This window comes from Anopheles gambiae, chromosome 2 (genome assembly GCF_943734735.2).
Source record: "Anopheles gambiae chromosome 2, idAnoGambNW_F1_1, whole genome shotgun sequence".
Lineage (NCBI taxonomy): Eukaryota > Metazoa > Arthropoda > Insecta > Diptera > Culicidae > Anopheles > Anopheles gambiae.
Window position 1 is genome coordinate 49,363,115 of NC_064601.1, and position 17,944 is coordinate 49,381,058.

At 43.3% G+C, this 17,944-nt stretch overlaps 3 protein-coding genes across 3 annotated transcripts; 2 read left to right on the forward strand and 1 right to left on the reverse strand.

Moving 5' to 3' along the window:
• Positions 1 to 917: 917 nt before the first annotated feature.
• On the forward strand, positions 918 to 3,382 carry LOC133391318 (uncharacterized). The gene is made up of 2 exons (XM_061644662.1): positions 918 to 1,894; positions 2,071 to 3,382. The coding sequence occupies exons 1-2, from the start codon at positions 1,298 to 1,300 to the stop codon at positions 2,293 to 2,295; spliced, it is 822 nt and encodes a 273-aa protein (XP_061500646.1). The 5' UTR covers positions 918 to 1,297; the 3' UTR covers positions 2,296 to 3,382.
• A 1,432-nt stretch (positions 3,383 to 4,814) lies between these two features.
• Positions 4,815 to 6,260, reverse strand: LOC1273957 (uncharacterized). Its single transcript, XM_313011.6, has one exon. The coding sequence runs from the start codon at positions 6,252 to 6,254 to the stop codon at positions 4,908 to 4,910; it is 1,347 nt and encodes a 448-aa protein (XP_313011.6). The 5' UTR covers positions 6,255 to 6,260; the 3' UTR covers positions 4,815 to 4,907.
• Positions 6,261 to 10,394: 4,134 nt separating this feature from the next.
• On the forward strand, positions 10,395 to 12,191 carry LOC5667634 (uncharacterized). The gene has a single exon (XM_001688362.3). It carries the CDS (start codon positions 10,568 to 10,570, stop codon positions 11,357 to 11,359), a length of 792 nt encoding a protein of 263 aa, XP_001688414.2. The 5' UTR covers positions 10,395 to 10,567; the 3' UTR covers positions 11,360 to 12,191.
• Positions 12,192 to 17,944: the final 5,753 nt, after the last annotated feature.

Consider the following 17,944-nt stretch of genomic DNA (forward strand, 5'->3'; position numbering starts at 1 on the left):
AAAAATCAATGTTCAACGCTTTTTAGTGGGAACAAAGAGCAGAGAGATTTTACGCATTGCTAAAATTTAAATTCCATTGCTCATTTATGAGATCTTATGAGGATTAATGACAACAAGTTCAATGATATTCTGACAAATGTTTGTATCTTTCTCTATTGCCAGTATTAAAACATGCATTTTTATACATTTGTTTAAGGTTCAACTAGTTAAATTTTCGCTCATTATGTTCCTTAAATAAATGAAGGAACTTCATGCAATTATACTGGAAGATAATTGAATTTACGAATGAAATTAAAAGGGGCAAGGAGAGATCAAAAGAGATTTATGGAATGTATGAAATGTCTTCTTTAACCTATCAAGAAAATCATAACGATTTTTTCTAAACCAGAACGAAAATTAACCACCCAGAGAAAGTGCAAGTAGCAGTCAGAATGTGTTTGACCAGAAACTCTTACCCTTAACCGTATCCTAACCAACAGAACAACCCCTAATGAGCCACACTTTATGCTCTAATCGCCACCACGGATTCCGAATCGGGTTACTAAGCCAAAGACCTTCACCCATGGTGGGCTGCGTGAGAGACGTGCATGGGAGACCTCATTTCCTTCCGGGAAGATGGCAAGAGCAGTTTTTTTTTGTTGCTTTTGTCTATTTTGTTCCTTTTTCTTCTTCTATCTGCGTTTTTTTTCCGCACCACAATCAACCGTGCCGACACGCATGTATGTTGTGCCTAATTAATCCAACGAACGTACACTCCACTGAAGCTCAACGCGCACCGACTGCGCACCTTCATGGCGTACGGTGTAATGAAGAACTTGCCCCGGTCGGAGTTTACTTTCTTTGTTGATTCTTTCTATTTTCCGCCGGGCTTGAATTTGCTACGCGTTGTGCTAGTGTCTAGTGGTTCACCATCAATCGAGGTCTTGCTTGGTGGCCTTCCCCAAATTCCGTTTCCACTGAATGGGGTACTTTCGGGACGCTAAATAATCAAGAACGAAAGAAACCCGTAAGCAACGCGCACAGTAATTAACGAAACGAACCCATTTTCCGTCTGGTGCTTTTCAAGGCCACGACCCCATGAAGAGTTGCTACCGACTGTGTGGAAAGACGGGACGCCTTTTCTCGTGCAGCCACACATGCACTAATTTTGAATGTCACAATTATTGCTCCCAAAAAAACGCACGCAAATCTAGACCACAATTCGCAGCGCGTATAAAACTGTCGCTCATCTGTCACCGAACGTCTATTTACCATTCAATTCCCGGCGCACCGAGACCTGTCGTGTGATCTCGACAAGATGTCGCGGAGTACCTACTGCTGGGTAGGGTTAGTGATCGGATGCCTTCTCCGTGTTGCCGAGGCGCGCGTGCTACTTGATTCAGAGTCACCCGTGTCCATCTCGAACGATACCCGCTCTCCTACGCTGCAGCGCCACCTGCTGGATCGAGCCCGCAGTTGCTTCGACAGTGGCCAGCTGGTGGAATGTTTTCGTGGTGAAGTGTTCCGTGTGCTTGATCGTGCTATCGAATCGAACGTGACGTTCCGTGTGACACCATTCGTTATTGTGCGCCGCAACCCGGACTGGCCGAGCAGTGCGCGTCTTCCCGCGGACCTCGCCCGGCTTTCCGGCTGGTCGGGACTGTTCCGGAAGCTGCACGAGCTGCTCCTCTCGCGACTGTTTCAGCTCAGCCTGGTGGACGCGAATGGACGCGCGCTGCTAGACGCCTCGGACGAGGGCCGGGGCAAGAAGCACAAGCACAAGCAGGGCAACATGTTCTCGATGGCGCTGATGGCACTGATGGCGATGATCGCGCAGGTCATCATTGGCAAGGTCGCTGTCCTGGCGGCGGTCGCACTGATCATGGCGAAAATAGCGCTCGTCTTCTCCACCTTGGTAAATACGCTCGCACCGGTGTTCCGGGCGGTCCTGCACGGCGGAAGCGCCCATCACCACTGTACGTAGCAACCGGCATTTGGATGAAATTGCATTTTCTTTTCCCTTTTTTCTTTCGCCCTCTTTTTGTCCCATCCCCCTGCCCGCGCGCGCGCTCTCACCAACCGAACGAACAGAACGGGCTGAAGAAAGCGAACGGATCGGGTGGTGGCCACGCGGCCGAACACGTCGTCTACGAGCACTCGAGCCATGGGGGCGGTGGGGGTGGTGGTGGTGGCTGGCAGCGCAGCATCGAGCCGAGGAAACCGTATCCCCGCAACCAGTACTACGAGGAGGACGATCTGCCCTACTGGAAGCGACGCCCCGAGCACGACTACCAGGATCCGTACGATGGCGCCTAAACGTATGCAATGCATTGCGCACCCTGTAAATAGCTCCACTTACCCGGGTAGGGAAATAGCGTAGCAAGAGGCCTCGTTATCTCGAAATTGGTAGCTGTAAGCTTCGTTCACCGGTGGGGTACCTCTGATTGTGGGGCCGGCAATATGGGCAATAAAATCAAACGCTGCGGCCTGCATCTTAATAGACCACTTAGCTCCTTAAGGAACTAGCGCGTTCGCACATTAAGACAACCTAGCTAATAGTTGAACGATTACGCGGAGAAGGTGTGGGAAACCTGGTCATTGAACCGAACAGACAAGGGGAGGGAGCGGAAGGGGGAGATCGGGGAAAAGGGCTACCGTAAAACAATTATACCACCGTTATTCCCTGCAGCACCGATCCAGACCACCGAGGGTAACAACAATTCGCAAGGAAAAAGTATTTAAGCACGTGTGTTAAAAAAATGGGAAATAGTGCTCTTGAGTGCGAGGGAGAGGCGGGATGATTAGATTGCCTGCCGTAACCGATTTCACTTTCAGGTCACGATTCACTCGCTAATCCGCTATTGGTAGCTTTGTTACGAAATCGTCACCCAGAGCCGGTGATCGGAAATCCGGTCCCGGGGACCGTCGAACCTCCCCAGACAGTCGAAAGGGAACTTTTCGCTTAATTCCATCTTAAGCTTAGCTTTTACACCCTTACCATCCCTAAGCTGCCTTACGTATTCTTTGGGTACGAAAGAAAACCTCCTTGATGTTTCTCTTTTTTCCTTTCCCGTCCCATGTTCTCCTCTCCGGATGTGCTCGTAAGGCTGAATCGTGGGTCAGATCGTGAGCTGACATTCGAAACACTCGCTTTACAATGCCGTCGGATTCCTCTTGGAGGCTTGGCGCGGATTTTCCAATATGTGAAGTGAAACTGGGATCGAATACTTTCAGTTTTTCGTTACTCACGATCGTTGCTGGAGGAAATGAAAATGAGATATCAATTACGAACGATAAATTCTAACGATAATGTAGTGCGTTGCATATCGTCCGTTCGGTGCCTCAATGCGTTAGATTTCAATTACACCCAAAGGTTATGAATAAAAAAAGTTTAAGAAAACAATTTTCGACTCTTACTTACACTCACATATATTTTAATAAAAAATACTGCTTAAAGGTTAACATTTTGCCGACTATTTTACTGTCAGATAAACAAAACACTTCACTTGCTCACCATACATTCATCTCACGTGGGAACGATAGGAATAAAGAGAAGGTACTATCACAAAAAAAAATACAAGACATCTATTACCAGGCCTAAGAAAGGCAGATGCACCCGCTTGTCTATGTGTATGTATGTGCAATTCAATAATATAGCTAAACACAATCCTCCGCGAAGTGATGTAAAAACAGGAGAAAACCGGATTGCTTCAGCCTCTATCTTACTGCAATCACGCCCGCTATTGCTACCCGACCATGCGCCGGTGATGTGAGCCGTGCGCCAAAAGCAACCGTACCAAACAAAAGAATAAATAGCAAACGACAGTAACGGCGTCAAATCCCGTACGATGGGAAAGGAACTGCTGCCAGCGGGTGCATCGCTACTGCCAGTGTGCAGTAAGAATGTGACAAGGTTGGAGAAAATGCATAGAAAGAAACTCGGGCCACGGCAGCAGCTAGCTTACACACACATACCGACCGACCGACCAACCGTCTCTCAAGATAGCCTTCGTTCACCCTTTGCTAGTTTGCTGCGCTAAGCGCTTCGTGCTCCCGCATAATCCACCGCGCAAAACGGGGAAGCTGTGAAGCTTACGCGACCGTCGCCCACCTGTGCCCAATGCGATTGCGCCAGGCCCCAAGCAAGGGTGAAAGTCTTATTTGCGGCGTGTTGTTTTTCCCATCCACGACCTCGGGAAATGGTGGAAATACGCTATCCCTCTCGTTTCGTGCCTATCCGTTTATTTTGCTTCCCATTTCCTTCGCATTCGCATTGGTCGCATTGGGATTAGTCAAACACAGACCTTCGGACCTGTGGGTAGTGTGCAATGGCAGAACGTCTGCTGTTGGGCTTTCTAAAAGGGCCCAAAAGAGAGGTTATGATGCTGTTTTCCTGTGTTTTCCTATTTTTTGCAGCTTTGCTCACTGAACGCTATAAGTCACTTTGGTCAGCTGGTAGTAGTACTTGGTGGAACAGGAAGTTGCCGCGGAAAGGGTTGCAAACACGGACACTTTTGCTTTCCGAAAGGGAAACGGATGAATGGCTGGAAAAACGATGTTTCGTAATGGATTGCAGCAAAAAAGCACACACACAGCGCTGCAACAGCCACTTGCATAGACGTCGAGGTTTGGGTTTTTTACCCAGTGGCGTTAGCACGACAATGACCTTTCGCTTCGAATAAGAAAGTTATTACGTTCCTGGTATTTTTAATCTCTAAACTATAGATGAAAGTGAAATTAGTTTTTTTTTCATGCAGAGTGTTTTAGCATTTAATATTTGTGTTTTTTAGAGCTTCTTTCATTGTTTTCAATTAAGTTATTTCCACGGGAACACGTTCACTTCATCATATGGTCTACTATTTTCTTCTAGATGTATTTAATACTTTTGCATAAATGAAAACGTCACACACTTTCTTCGCAGCTACATTCTACACATAAGCAAACAGTTCATCTAGCAACTCTATCAGATGCTTCCGGTAGCGTTCGTCTGCCTGGAAAGCCTTTACACAAATCCACACCTTCGTGTCCGGCATAAAGCTAGCCGTACTCTGCAGGTCACCGAATATTTCCTCCAAAAACTTGCTCGGCAGAGTCACCTCACCGCTGATAATCGTCGAGTGGATGAGCCCTGCGAGTCTGTAATGCTCGCAGCACCGAAGAAACGTTTCGCGAGGATAAATCTCGCTCGCATTCACCTGATTTCGTTCCAGCGTGTCCACGAAACACTTGTAATAATGGTCTAACAGCACAGATAGATTCTCGTCTCGCAATTGACGACTGGTCGTTAGGTACAGCAACAGGTTGATGTCGTACGCCGGTGGCACATAACGTGACAGTTGATAGTCTACCAGCGCGCAACCGATCGGCTGTCCTTGGCCATCGCACTTGAACATGATGTTGTTACACCAAAGATCACCATGATTGAGACAGTTGCGGAATTCGTGCGACGGTTCAACGTACGTGTAAATCTTTCTTATCAGCGGTGCTAGCCGCTCGAGAATGGTTTGTTTTCGTGGACCGTGCCAGTGATCGCATATCTTCACCAGCTCGGTGTACAGCTTGATAACATTGGCCACATCCTTCACTCTTGTGCTGGTAGACGTCTGCACCCAAGCATTTTCATTGAGCACGGTTGGAAACAGCTCGGGCAAACGCTTACCCTGCTTCTGTTCCAGTACGAACGAACAGGCATGCAGGTTGGATAGTGTTTCTAGCGCTTGATGCACGAATACCACCTCCAACAAACCACCTTCGCGTTTAACGACCGAATACCCGTCGGACTTAAGATTGTTCATGACGAGCAGTTGTTCCTCTACGGCCAAGTGCACCCGTGGGGCAACGGTACGCCATGGGCAGTGGCGCTGAATCGATCCCACTATCCGCTGCAAGACACTGCTTTCCTTGCGGAAGCTACCAATCTCCTCGAGGTAGCTTCTTAGCACCGGATTCTCAGTGGGTAGACACTTGACGAAGAAGCTAAGCAGCTCCGTTTGGCCATTTCTTTCTATCGTAACTTTCAGCGCATAGTGATCCGCTAGAAACCCCTCCGGGCAGGGACTGAACGGTTCCAGGGCAGTTTGTACGATACGGTACGCTTGGTCGGCTGAGTCACATGTTGTGAAGTGATCGTTCACAATTTGTCGCAGCTCACTGTCGGACAGATTCAATCGCTTTGTGTCCATTCTGTGTCTCTGCCAGAAGTAAACTAGCCGAATGAAAAAGACACATTCACCGTTTAACCTGCACAGTCTACTGGCTATTGCAAAAACTATCATTTTGATCTGAGCATTTACAATCTACGAATGAGGTAGCTGTTTGTAGAACGATTTTTTGATAATGGGCGCACGTTTGCTGTAAGAATAATGGAAGTAAGATAAGAGAATGATTTATCAGCAGTTCAACCGTTGTTTCAGTGTTGATAGTTAGTTTATCTTTCGCGCCGCTATATCAAGCTGCTTTAACTGTAATTTATAGCTCCTTTCTTAACGCTTGCTTATCTGTACCTCCAGAAATACAAAATCGACCAAAAGAACGAATAAGTAAACCATTTATGCATTCTCCATAACAAAATAGATGGAAAGGTGTGCAATATTATCTACATCATTCTTATGCAAATGTCACTAGAGTGTGCTACGGTACATTACAGTTGGTGTTAAAACAGATTTTTATATATATATTATTATATTCTTTGGAAGTGTTTCTTTTTCATTACGATAGCGTTTTTGTTATTCTCAGTTGTTCAAATTAATACATTGTAGCTATGTGTTCTACCTTAGTTTTCCTGTTTTTTTAAAGTAGGGGAAAACAGGGCAAAATGGGCCTGTAGGAAGGATATTGGTTTGTATCTTATTAGTTTAGACACTCAACGCCATAATCATGAAAAGCAATAATAAGTTTACTTTTAAAATATTATATGTTTAAAATGATTTTTATAAGTCAACGTCAACATACATTGAAATGTATTGTATGGGGTAAAATGGTCTTGCTATGGGGCAATATGGTCTTACACGAAATGTCAAAACACATCAAAACAAAGGGGCAAAATGGACCTCAATATTGGACTTTAGGCTTTGGTTTAAGCTCTTGCATCTTAGTAGAATTGTGAGAGAAGAAGTTTAAGTTTATTATTTAAGTGTTTTGTTGAATAATTTAGTAAAATGCTGGAATATTTCAATAATTCACCTGTTGTCAGTATTTTTTTCTTTTCGATATAGTATACATAGAGCACAGTTTCATGTATGTAAAGCTAGTATATTGAAGCAATTTTAGCTTATACAACAGCCTCATCATGTTGCTCATGTCAAAACATATCGACCATTTTGCACCAAGCTGAAACGACCATTGCCTCAAGTGAAACAATTTACTAACTTTTACTTTAAAAACTTTACATTAAATTATAATGGTTACTTTTTTACGAAAATTATAGATAAGTATCATGTGCCTGGATACACATTCTTTTTTCTCTAATTCAATTTTAAATTTTTACGAAAGCCTATTTTCGAGACGGTGAAAATTACATCGTTTTGATTAAACATTTTATTTGCTAAATTATACACTTATGTTGAAATCTTAGGTTATCAAACGTTCATGATGAGCCTTAAATATTGTATTTGATGTTTTTCAATCACTAGAAATCATCACAACCCTGTTAGTTTGCCAATAGTGCAGGTGACCATTTCGTCCCAAGTTCCCCTAAATAAATCCTTTGCTTCTTCTATTTATTCTATTTGTTTATTATTGATATTATTGGTTATGCATATTATTGGTTGTTAACTGATTTACGTTTAATGGTAGTCCACAATTTTTCCTTTGATGGGGTCCTTTCCGTTGTAAGTTCGTAGGCTGAAATTTCAGCCTGCCAGCTGTTTGCATTGTATAGCAGTTTTCGAGCAACTATCTAAGTGAGTATAATATATAAGTGGGCTTAGCCCAAGGTGTATGAATTTTGAAGGCTGATTTTTATCGCTTCTGCTCCTGAATGAAGATTTTAAGAGTGTTTTGAGTATTCGTCAACCCTCAAGAAAGCTTGTTTGAACAAAAGTTTTCACCTATCCTGTCAAAAAGTGATATTCAAATTTGGTTATAAAAAACATACCATAAGATTACCGCAGGAATCGTAAAGGGCCCCGATATTAGTAATTGTCCCGAAGTACAGTCGTCAACTCGTATGACTCAATAACATGCTCGTCATGGGTTCAAGCCTAGAATAGACCGTCCCCCCGTAGCAGAGACTGATTATCCAGCACCAAATAGAAGAAGCAGAATATTATTTATAATATCTTTATTCCACATATGATGAATACATTGTATTATTCCTTGTTTCAGATCTACATTTATTTTAACACATTTGGTTTTTAGCTTTTCAGCTTTCATTTGTCATTGAATCATTTCGTTATTCATTTTTATTATATCGAGTTTTTGTTCTGCTTCATGTTTTGGCTGATTTTAGTTGTTTATACGATTTGTTTTCAACACTAATTTGCTATCATTTCTTCAAAAACCTTAAAGTTTGTAATATATTTATAATTATATGACTTGTGTTTCATTTCTTGGAAATTTTTTGATAATGGCGAAGAAAAATGATTGTTTGTTATGTACGTATTATTACTAGAAAAGACAATCATTAAAAAATCATAACATTTTAAGCTTGCGATTATCTCAACTACTCTCACGCGATATTATTATATCTCGAATGATGTAATGGACAACGCAATAAAACATACAGAACAAATTAATCCAACTGTAACAAAACATAGTCTGATCGATACTGTGACGTGTGTATTTCCGACATGCAAGCTAAAGCAAACATTTTCCACACGCCACTAGGCCAGGGTCATCGGTTCGCCTTTAAATATGCAAAGCTTTTCCGGGGAGGGACGTGGCTACTGAATAAAATCGCACTTTTCTTCTTGCTACTGCCATTTTAGCTTCACAACTCACCGAACATCAGCCAACCAGTGACATCTAACGCCTGTCGAAACAACCTTCACACCAGCTTCTTACTGCTTTACAAATAATAACCCTTGCCAAGTGAAAACTGTTGTTTATCTGCTGCTTCAACTACCTCATCATCTTCACTCTCTCTTTCTCTCTCTTTCTCTCTCTCTCTCTCTCTCTCTCTCTCTCTCTCGATCTTTCTCTCTCTCTCTCTCTCTCTCTTTCACCGCCCAAGTGGAAGGTTTGTGCGAAATTCACGGTCACGGTCTGCATGGCACGTGCGGCTAAATGGCCCGCCGAGGCCAAGAATCGCAAAACATGAAGTGAACGTCCGAGCGAATTAAAAGTAAAAATCCGTTGCAAGCGTGATCGAACAGGTGCCATGATCACACGCCCTAAGCTTTCGATAAGGAGCTTTTCCATGATCAATGTAAGCAAATGTGCTGTATACAGAGTGTCTGTGTGTGTGCATGTGTGTGTGCATGTGTGTGTGTAACTGATTTTTTACACACCTTCCCTCTTCGATGCAGCCCACCAACCTAAATTCATAGCGCGCTACCGAAGAACACCTTCTTTTAGCTGGTTTTCCTTTTCGCTTTCTGCACACCTCTACACATCAAAGTACCATCCGTATCGCAAATGCATCACTTGTCAGGCGGCTAGCCACCAAAGCTAGTGGACGAGCGGGGTGGTGTGTAGGGAAAAGTTTTGCATGTCCGTTCGAAGGAATCAGAGCTCGCCGGATCGGATTAGTTCAGTTCGGGCCTTTCCTCTGCCACCCTTCCGCCCCACAAACACCAGCACGCGAAGTAGCTTGTGCATTGCTTCTTTTTACGTGCATCTTTTCCCTTCTTCCATGTTTTTTTTGCCTTGCTTGCCCCTGGTTACAAACCTCCCCGAGTGATCATCGATCGCTGCAGGCATGTTTACTTTTTGCATGTTGCACAAATTAGTGAAGCAGTTAGACGAACTGCCAGCCATCGTACTACGGCTCGCCGCACGTGTGCCATGGGGGAGAAATTGTATAGCAAAACCTGCCTCCTCGCCCTCCGCCAAACCTACCCGTTTTTGCGCTTATCGTCTCTTACAATCGGTCGTAGCTAATATCGGTAACGTGCACCAGCCGGCCGGCCGTTCCTAGTGATCCTTCGGGCGTGCAGTTCGTTGCCTGTGCGTGTTGTGCAGATGTGCATGTATGGATGCATCTCGAGCTTTCACGCTCCAAAAAATTCTAGCAAATGCCTCTTGACGATGTCGGTGCAGCCAGTCAGCTGATTTGTCCGAGTCGCTAGACACAGGCTAGGGGATTGGAACGGCGGGGAACAGCCATGAAGGAAAAACTGTGAGAATGTGTGGATGTGTGTTATCGCTTCGCTGGACACCGGCAGGCCCTTTCTTGCGAGCAGCGATAAAATCTGCCCACAGCTCCTTGAAAGCTATCAGTTGTATAAATACCTTCGAGCAGCCAAGATCGGAAGGAAGTGCATCCAGTGTTCGATCTAGCAGTAGTAGCAGCAGCAGAAGCAGCTTTACAAAGTCTCCTTTGCGTGGCAACAAGAGAAAAGGAAGAGTCATCCTCTCTCCTTTTTGTCCTTCCCGCCCTCCCACCCTCTCCCCAAACAATCCAGCAACCCTACTCCCTCGGAACACGATGGTTTCGTTCAAGTTTGTGTGCGCGGTAGTGTGCGTGCTGGCGGTGGCCGGCCAAGGATATGCCGCCGAGGACGGTACGGTGCGCGCCCTGCGCAAAGTGTACTCGCTGTGCGAGGATAGTGACGAGCTGCTAAAGTGCATCAAGGTGCAGGCCCTCAAGCTGACCGACCGGGCGATCAAGCTGCCAAGCATCAAGCTGATCGACGGTATGGCGATCGTGAAGAAGGCGGACGGTGGTGAATCGAGCACCCGCGCCCTGAACGAGCCGACGCTCGGCGAACACGACCTGGCTAAGCTGTCCTCGGCCAAGATCGACGAGCTGCTGTTCCAGCGGGCCCAGCGCTTCATGGACGGACACCAGCTCCAGCTGAACGTGCCGCGTATGCTCGCCTCCGGCCAGCAGGAAACCGGCCGTCTGGTCGAGGAAGGCCGCAAGAAGATGAAGAAATACCTCGGACCATTCCTCGCTGCAATGGCTATCAAGGGAGGTATCCTGACCATGGTCTACCACTCGATCGCCATCGTCGCCGGTAAGGCGCTCATCATCGGCAAGATCGCCCTGGTCATCTCCGCCATCATCGGTCTGAAGAAGCTCGTCACCCCGGAGGGACACGAGAAGACGACCTACGAGATTGTGAAGCACCCGCACGTCCAGCAGAGCCACACCTACTCCTCCAACCACGGTGACTTCGACACGCACGAGGCCGGCCAGTTCCACCGCAGCTTCGGCAACTCCGTCGACATGGTGATGCAGGATCGCGCCTACCGTGCCCACGTCCCCAAGAACTAAGCCACTGCCTTCGCCAGTGACTGGTGTGGATGGTGATGATGACGACAACTAATACCCTCTCAAAAGAAAAGGAAACCCTGGCCATAACCGCACACAAAAAAAACGAAACTACTGCGAGCTGCGAAACCACGTTGTCGCGCAAACGGAAGCAATGGAGAACGCCTTACGCTTGGGTCGGTCCAGCCACCTCGCCCATCTCACGGTGAAGGCGTTTGGGGGACTGCTAACTCCACGGCTTCAATCCAGGGACCAACTCAACAACTCATCGGATCTGCTGCGGTCTGCGCTTAGAATTAAGCTATCGTCGCTTCGCCGGAATCGAACCGAATCGGTTCGATTTGGAGCAGCCGGCACAGTTCAACGTGCGCCAAGCAACCGGAAGAGCCAACACAACCTCCCACAACTACCAATTCAGTCAAACACCAAAAACAAACAGTCTACACTCCAGGTGCCCTGGATCTAACACTTCGCATGCACACAGACCTACACAAACACGCCCCTCACACACCACTAGACAAGCAGGCGGAAGCGAATCTGCTATAGCGCAGAAAGGGTTCACGTGTTTTGTATTTATATAATTAATTTAAATTATTTATTTATTAAACCTCAATTCCCAATTCCGTCTCCCGAACAACTCGCCCATTTCATCTGCAGCTCACGTTGGCGCCCGGTGCATCTTGCTGCTCCAGTGGAGGGGCCTGAAGCGCCGGGACAACGGATGCGGGCGAATCTTTTGTCGTCTTCTTCCATTTCCGCGAGCAGACGTTGAAATGTGTAATTAAAATTCCCAAACAAATCGAGCAAAATAAAGAATTATCATTCAAAAAATAAACCATAATGTGTCTTTTTGGTCGTTGTGAATTACAGCATCCGTAAAACATCAATCAGTTGTTATTAATAATATCTAATATCAAAGATTTTGTACATTTTGCTTAGAAAACATTTGAGAGGATTTTTTGTAATACTAGAAGCCAGGTACTGAAACAGTACATTGATGATGAACTAATTGTTATAACAAGATATATATCTGCTCAATACTCAACTGCATATCCTTAACTGCCACTTCAAAGCTTCGCTGGATTGTGGCTCCTGTCCTGACGAGTGGAAATCGATAACTATCGTGACATTAATTCTATGTATGCTAGAGCTAAAATCTTCGAATTAACTCTACAAAGAACTATCTTGCATAAGTGCAGTTCCTACATAGTAACCTGTCAACATGAATTTGTTCCCCGACGCTCCGCTGCTACCAATCTATTTGATCTTGTTTTAACGTGTACTCATTACTTTGACCAACGATTTCAAGTAGAGACGCTATATAACAATATGAAAGCTGCCTTTGATAGTGTGAAACATAAACTCCTTGAAAAGAAACTTCTGCACATAGGTTTCTCATATGATACTATTTCATGGATTAAATCATACCTATCAAAATCGTTGATACAGAGTCAAAATTGATAATGTTGTGTCTGAGGAGTTCGTTAGTTTATCTGGAATACCCCGAGGTAATAAGTTGGAGCCGTTGTTTTTCTTGCTGTTCATCAACGATTAGTCCACTTACCTTCCAACCAATACTTGTCTGATGTATGCTGACGATGTTAAACTGTTTTTGCCTATTGAAACTCACGATGATTGTTATTTATAGAAGTCGCAATTGACAAATGCTTTATAATAACGTTTCACAGATTAAAACACCCAATTTAATTCGATTATTATGTGGCAGGTCGGACGTACTTCATCGGCAACATGTGTGTGATTTAGGATTGACTTTGCACCAAACTTTCCATTGCCCATTGACAACATTGTTAGGAAGGCTTTTACATTTTTAAAATTTATTTATCGTGCAATTTAAGGCAATTTAACGACTGAATTAATCATTTTTATTTAATCTCTCGACTGATTCGTATAACATGAACCTTCTTTTACTTTTCAATTTTGGTGATAATAGAGACTGATTGATCTAGGAATTAGCTAGGCAGTTACATGAATAAATAAATAAATAAATAAATATAGTTTAATGATACTTCAGATTCGAAAAACTGATACAAACGAAACTGACAAAATATAGCTGGAAATAGTCGCCCTCTTCAGACCTTGTTTGACCTAATATAGGAAAACAATTGACACATTTTGAGTATTTTTGTCACTGCTGATCGTGTTTTGAAATTTGTTTCAACCAACAATTTGGTGTCATATATGTCATGCGTGTTAAACATTAAAGTATTAATCGTATATCATAATATAGTATTTCGCTAATATACTAGGAGTCATGCAATAGTTATGTATTGTACACATTGTAAATTTACGACTCATTTCTTCAAGTTAAGCTAAATGTAGTTATAATTATTTTTCAATAGTAACCAAAATAATAATCATTGATCTATGTACTCTATCTTATGCACAAATGTAAACATAATTATGCAAGCGGCTAACTTTTTCCGTCGCTACTTCCTTGAATGAATTCATGAATAGCCTCTTATAGTGTTTCAAAAAATCATAAAACGAACCTAAAAAATCACGGGAAACAACCAACAAAGCATGGGAAGCTTTGTAATACACTTCATATCCGCGAAAGATCACGATACTTGTCAATTTTGCAATTCTTGCATTTTTGAAGTCTTATGAGGAAGTTGTACAGTCCTTAACAAATCTCATATACTTAATAAAGGTGCGATCGTCTCAAGATTATACTTTCTATATCCAACTAGAAACAATCCACCAAGAAATGATGCAATGTACAGTTTAAGTCCTTATGCAAAGTTGTTGTAATTATTTTTTTTTTACCTCTATTATATCCTACTTAGTTTATCGTAGCCCTATGAAAACCCCTGAAAACAAGTTTGCAAACTAGTCAATTTGTTTTCCTTTACTTGTGACCCTTCAAGTTTCACTACTTCAGTGCGATCAGAGAAAGTGAACAGTCGTGAGTCACATACTTGACGAACTATGTCGGACCATCTCTTACATTTGCTGCAATTTATGCACATTGCTCAGAAAAATATTTGCATAAGACACATTTACCTACTTCAACTAACGGCAATGCGTTCTTTTCGACCCATTAGGATGTTTTGTTTGGACGGCAAAATTAATTCCGTTCCACGCGAAAAACTCTCTCGCCCAATTGCTCTCCCATCTTGACCTAGCCCGGTCAGCACCACAACGGCACCTTTGTATTCCAAAACACCGCAGCCCTCCGAGGAGAAGCAGCTCTCCTGACTAAACGAAATCGGAAAAGAATGCCAAAAAGCCACACCACATACGAACACGTGCACTGGAACACAGTCGCTTGTTTGCCCTTTTTACAGTCACTTTTCCTTTCGCCAAGCGGCCGAGCACGAATAAAACAAACCCGTTTGTTCTTCACCATTCCGAGCGTCGAGGTGGCTACCGGAACCGTTTTCATGCTGCGCAAATACATGACCTGGTTGACCCGCCCGCCCCAACTCCAATGACTCATAAATCGATCGTACCCCGTGTGAGCTCGAGCTTGCACTTCGCGATGATCGAGATGGATGTTTAAGGGCTTCGGCTATCCAAATAGCAATAAATCTGGCCTATGCTCCCCGAAGCCACTTTCCTGCTCGTAAAAATCGGAGCATAAATCAACGCAACCGACGGTGGTCAAGGTGGTGGTGATCGTTCGCCCAGTGTAATGGAAATGCTCTAGACCTCCCTCATTACTGCCCTTTCAAATTCAATCGCACACAATTTGGGTGGAGCCTCTGTGATCGTGCAAACTTTCTAGCGCACTTTTGGTACACTGTTCCAGCTCATCATTGTACAGGTTCAATGGCCAGAATTGTCGTACGGTTCCTTTCCCTTCGTGATTGCTACTCTGCAATAGTTCTCCATCCATGGGTCACTGTATCACTAGATTTGTTAGATGAGCACTTTCGATTTCCTTTCGAGATAAAATAAACCACGCCTGACTAAACAATTTATTTGGGATCTTCTATTTCTCAAGTGAACTAAACCGTCAGCTCAGCACAACATGAAAAAGCATCTCTTTTACTGAATAATTGCAATCAACCATCCTGGACGTATGACTTTCCTGAAGCCCAGCTTTAATCTTCTGTCAAATGATCCGGCTCCACCTCCACCCGGAGTTGATGAAATACAACAACATTCCTCCTCACTCATGTCGGCTATGCAAACTCTCTCACGCCCAGTCCGGTGTTAATCGCTTATTTTCCAAACCATTAATCTTGCAAACCATGATTCAACGTAAGCCGATCGACGTTGACGACCATCGCAAGTGCAGTTGTGATGACCGAGACGTGTTCGCTCCTCTCACACTATCCTAGTTATTGGTGTAGTTTGTGCTCATAGTGTCTGACAAGTGCATCGTTCGTGCGTGTTTGTTCATCCATCTTCAGATCCTCGTTTCCGACAAAAAAAATCATCCATTACAAGAAACGTAAAGAGTAACAGTAACAGTTAAACCACACATTCAATTGGTAACATAGAAACATTGTGCCTAAAGAAAAATAATTTCACCAGACAAAATTTAAACTTTCATCCGTCTATTTTTTTTTTTTTTTTTTTTTTTTTTTTTTCTTTGGCTCAACAACCGATGTCGGTCAAGGCCTGCCTGTACCACTAGTGGGCTTTGGCTTTCAGTGACTAATTGATTTCCCCCCATAGCAGGATAGTCAATCCTACGTATGGCGGCGCGGTCTATTTGGGGATCGAACCCATGACGGGCATGTTGTTAAGTCGTACGAGTTGACGACTGTACTACGAGACCGTCTATACACTACGCAATATTCTACAGCTTCCCTAAAACCATCATCAAAATGGCAATAAAACATTGTCTGACACCGCCAAACTGACCTCCATCGACGGTCATTAGAGCTCAACGTCACCTTCGCTCCCACGATCAATTGCGTACGCCCTCACTCCTTCACATCACACTTAAAGCGAGGCCCAGCTTAACATACAGGACTGCCAGTTTGCTCCGATATTTCAAAACGCGGCGAAAGAAAGTCCGCCTCGAACGGCAAATGCATAACAAAACGGTTGCATCCGCTTTGGCTTCACATTGGATGTACTTTTTCTTTCATGCCTTCAATCCTCTCAGTTTCCTCGCCGGTCCGTGTAGCGATCAGTTCAATGTTGGATAGGTGGGTTTTGCAATCTATCTGAGCTCAGCCTGTCAGCCAGAGTAGTTGGGGATGGTTTTCGCTATCAACGGCACTATCACTTGAAGTGGTGGAATTTAAATTAATAGTTATTCAAATAATGTTGCCATGGTGCTGCTGCTTCATATCCGACGGAAACTAGCTATCTCGCCGCGTAATTGTGCAGTAAAGCATGAGCTGTTTCAAGTTTACCACATTGTGCACGGTAAAAGTATAAAAATATAAATCCGGTGGTCTGTTGCTTGTAGTGTACAGTTACTGTTAAACATTAAACGAACTAATAGCTTAATATTGAAGAGTATGATGCTTAATAATGTTGATAACACTGATAGACGGAAAAATAACACACGATACACGTATGATATACACGAGACTATTTACTAATTGTAATGTAGCATAACGTTATGTAAATTATCAAACGATTTACCAAATTCATTGAATTTTTAGAGAAAAAACGTTATTCGATCGTTTGCAGTCGTTAACGTCAAGAAAAAAATTGGATAGTCCAAATACCATTGTTAAGCAACGAATGTAATATTCAACCAAATACGTCTCAGTGAAATTATAACTGATCAATCAACGTTTTATTCTAACTATTCTTTTTGATGCGAACGTAGTATTGTGTATTGAGTAGTATCGAGCTATTAAATTGAACAATTTAGTTTGAAATCATCGTTTTATTACCATAAAATAGCTATTTCAAGAAACCGCATTTGTTATTTCATCTTCATTTTAATTGTATTGTATATCTTAAGTAAATAAGTAAGTATCTCTCTTTAACAAAATAATATCTACCTATGTGGCGAACACTATTCTTAAACTTGGTACAATTTAAAACAAATTTGCTTGTTGGTGCCATCTTTACAGATGGTTTTGGGATTTTTGGACATACATCGAATTAAAAATTATATTATTTTTGCTTACAGAATGATGCACTAACTAATTCATATCCGTAACTAAAACCGTCAAATATTACTTATTGTGCAATTCAATAGCATCATAGTTTGATATTTGTCGTTTATTAATAAGACAAGCAGAAATTACGTCATGATTTACTAATGATAATATAACAAAGATAATATTTGTTTCTATAACAGTAAAACTAAAATCATTCAATGAAACTACTACTCCAATAATTATTCATTGTGACGTGAGCAAATAGCCACATACGAACTCATTTACTCTTTCGTTAGGTACAACCAATACTTTTTGCTGCATTTAAATTCGTTTTTGGACACCTGCCGATTCATTCTATGCTCATCCATGATACCAACACCTATTCGCCCTCGATCAATCATATGTTCACTTTCCCTCTTAATTTACCTCGTCCATCCCAGCGCAACCATTTCCACACAGCTCGCAACCGCTGGAGTCAAGGTATGTGCGACCGTGGCCATGTTCGTGCATCGTGTCCATTGCACTACATTCTTTCGTGTTTCCCTAC

Excerpts from the sequence above, each read along its gene's own strand:
- LOC5667634 (XM_001688362.3), top strand. The coding sequence starts at position 10,568 with ATGGTTTCGTTCAAGTTTGTGTGCGCGGTAGTGTGCGTGCTGGCGGTG.
- LOC1273957 (XM_313011.6), bottom strand. The coding sequence starts at position 6,254 with ATGATAGTTTTTGCAATAGCCAGTAGACTGTGCAGGTTAAACGGTGAA.
- LOC133391318 (XM_061644662.1), top strand. The coding sequence starts at position 1,298 with ATGTCGCGGAGTACCTACTGCTGGGTAGGGTTAGTGATCGGATGCCTT. Across the intron at positions 1,895-2,070 it reads CGCTCGTCTTCTCCACCTTG|AACGGGCTGAAGAAAGCGAA; the intron begins GTAAATACGCTC and ends CCGAACGAACAG.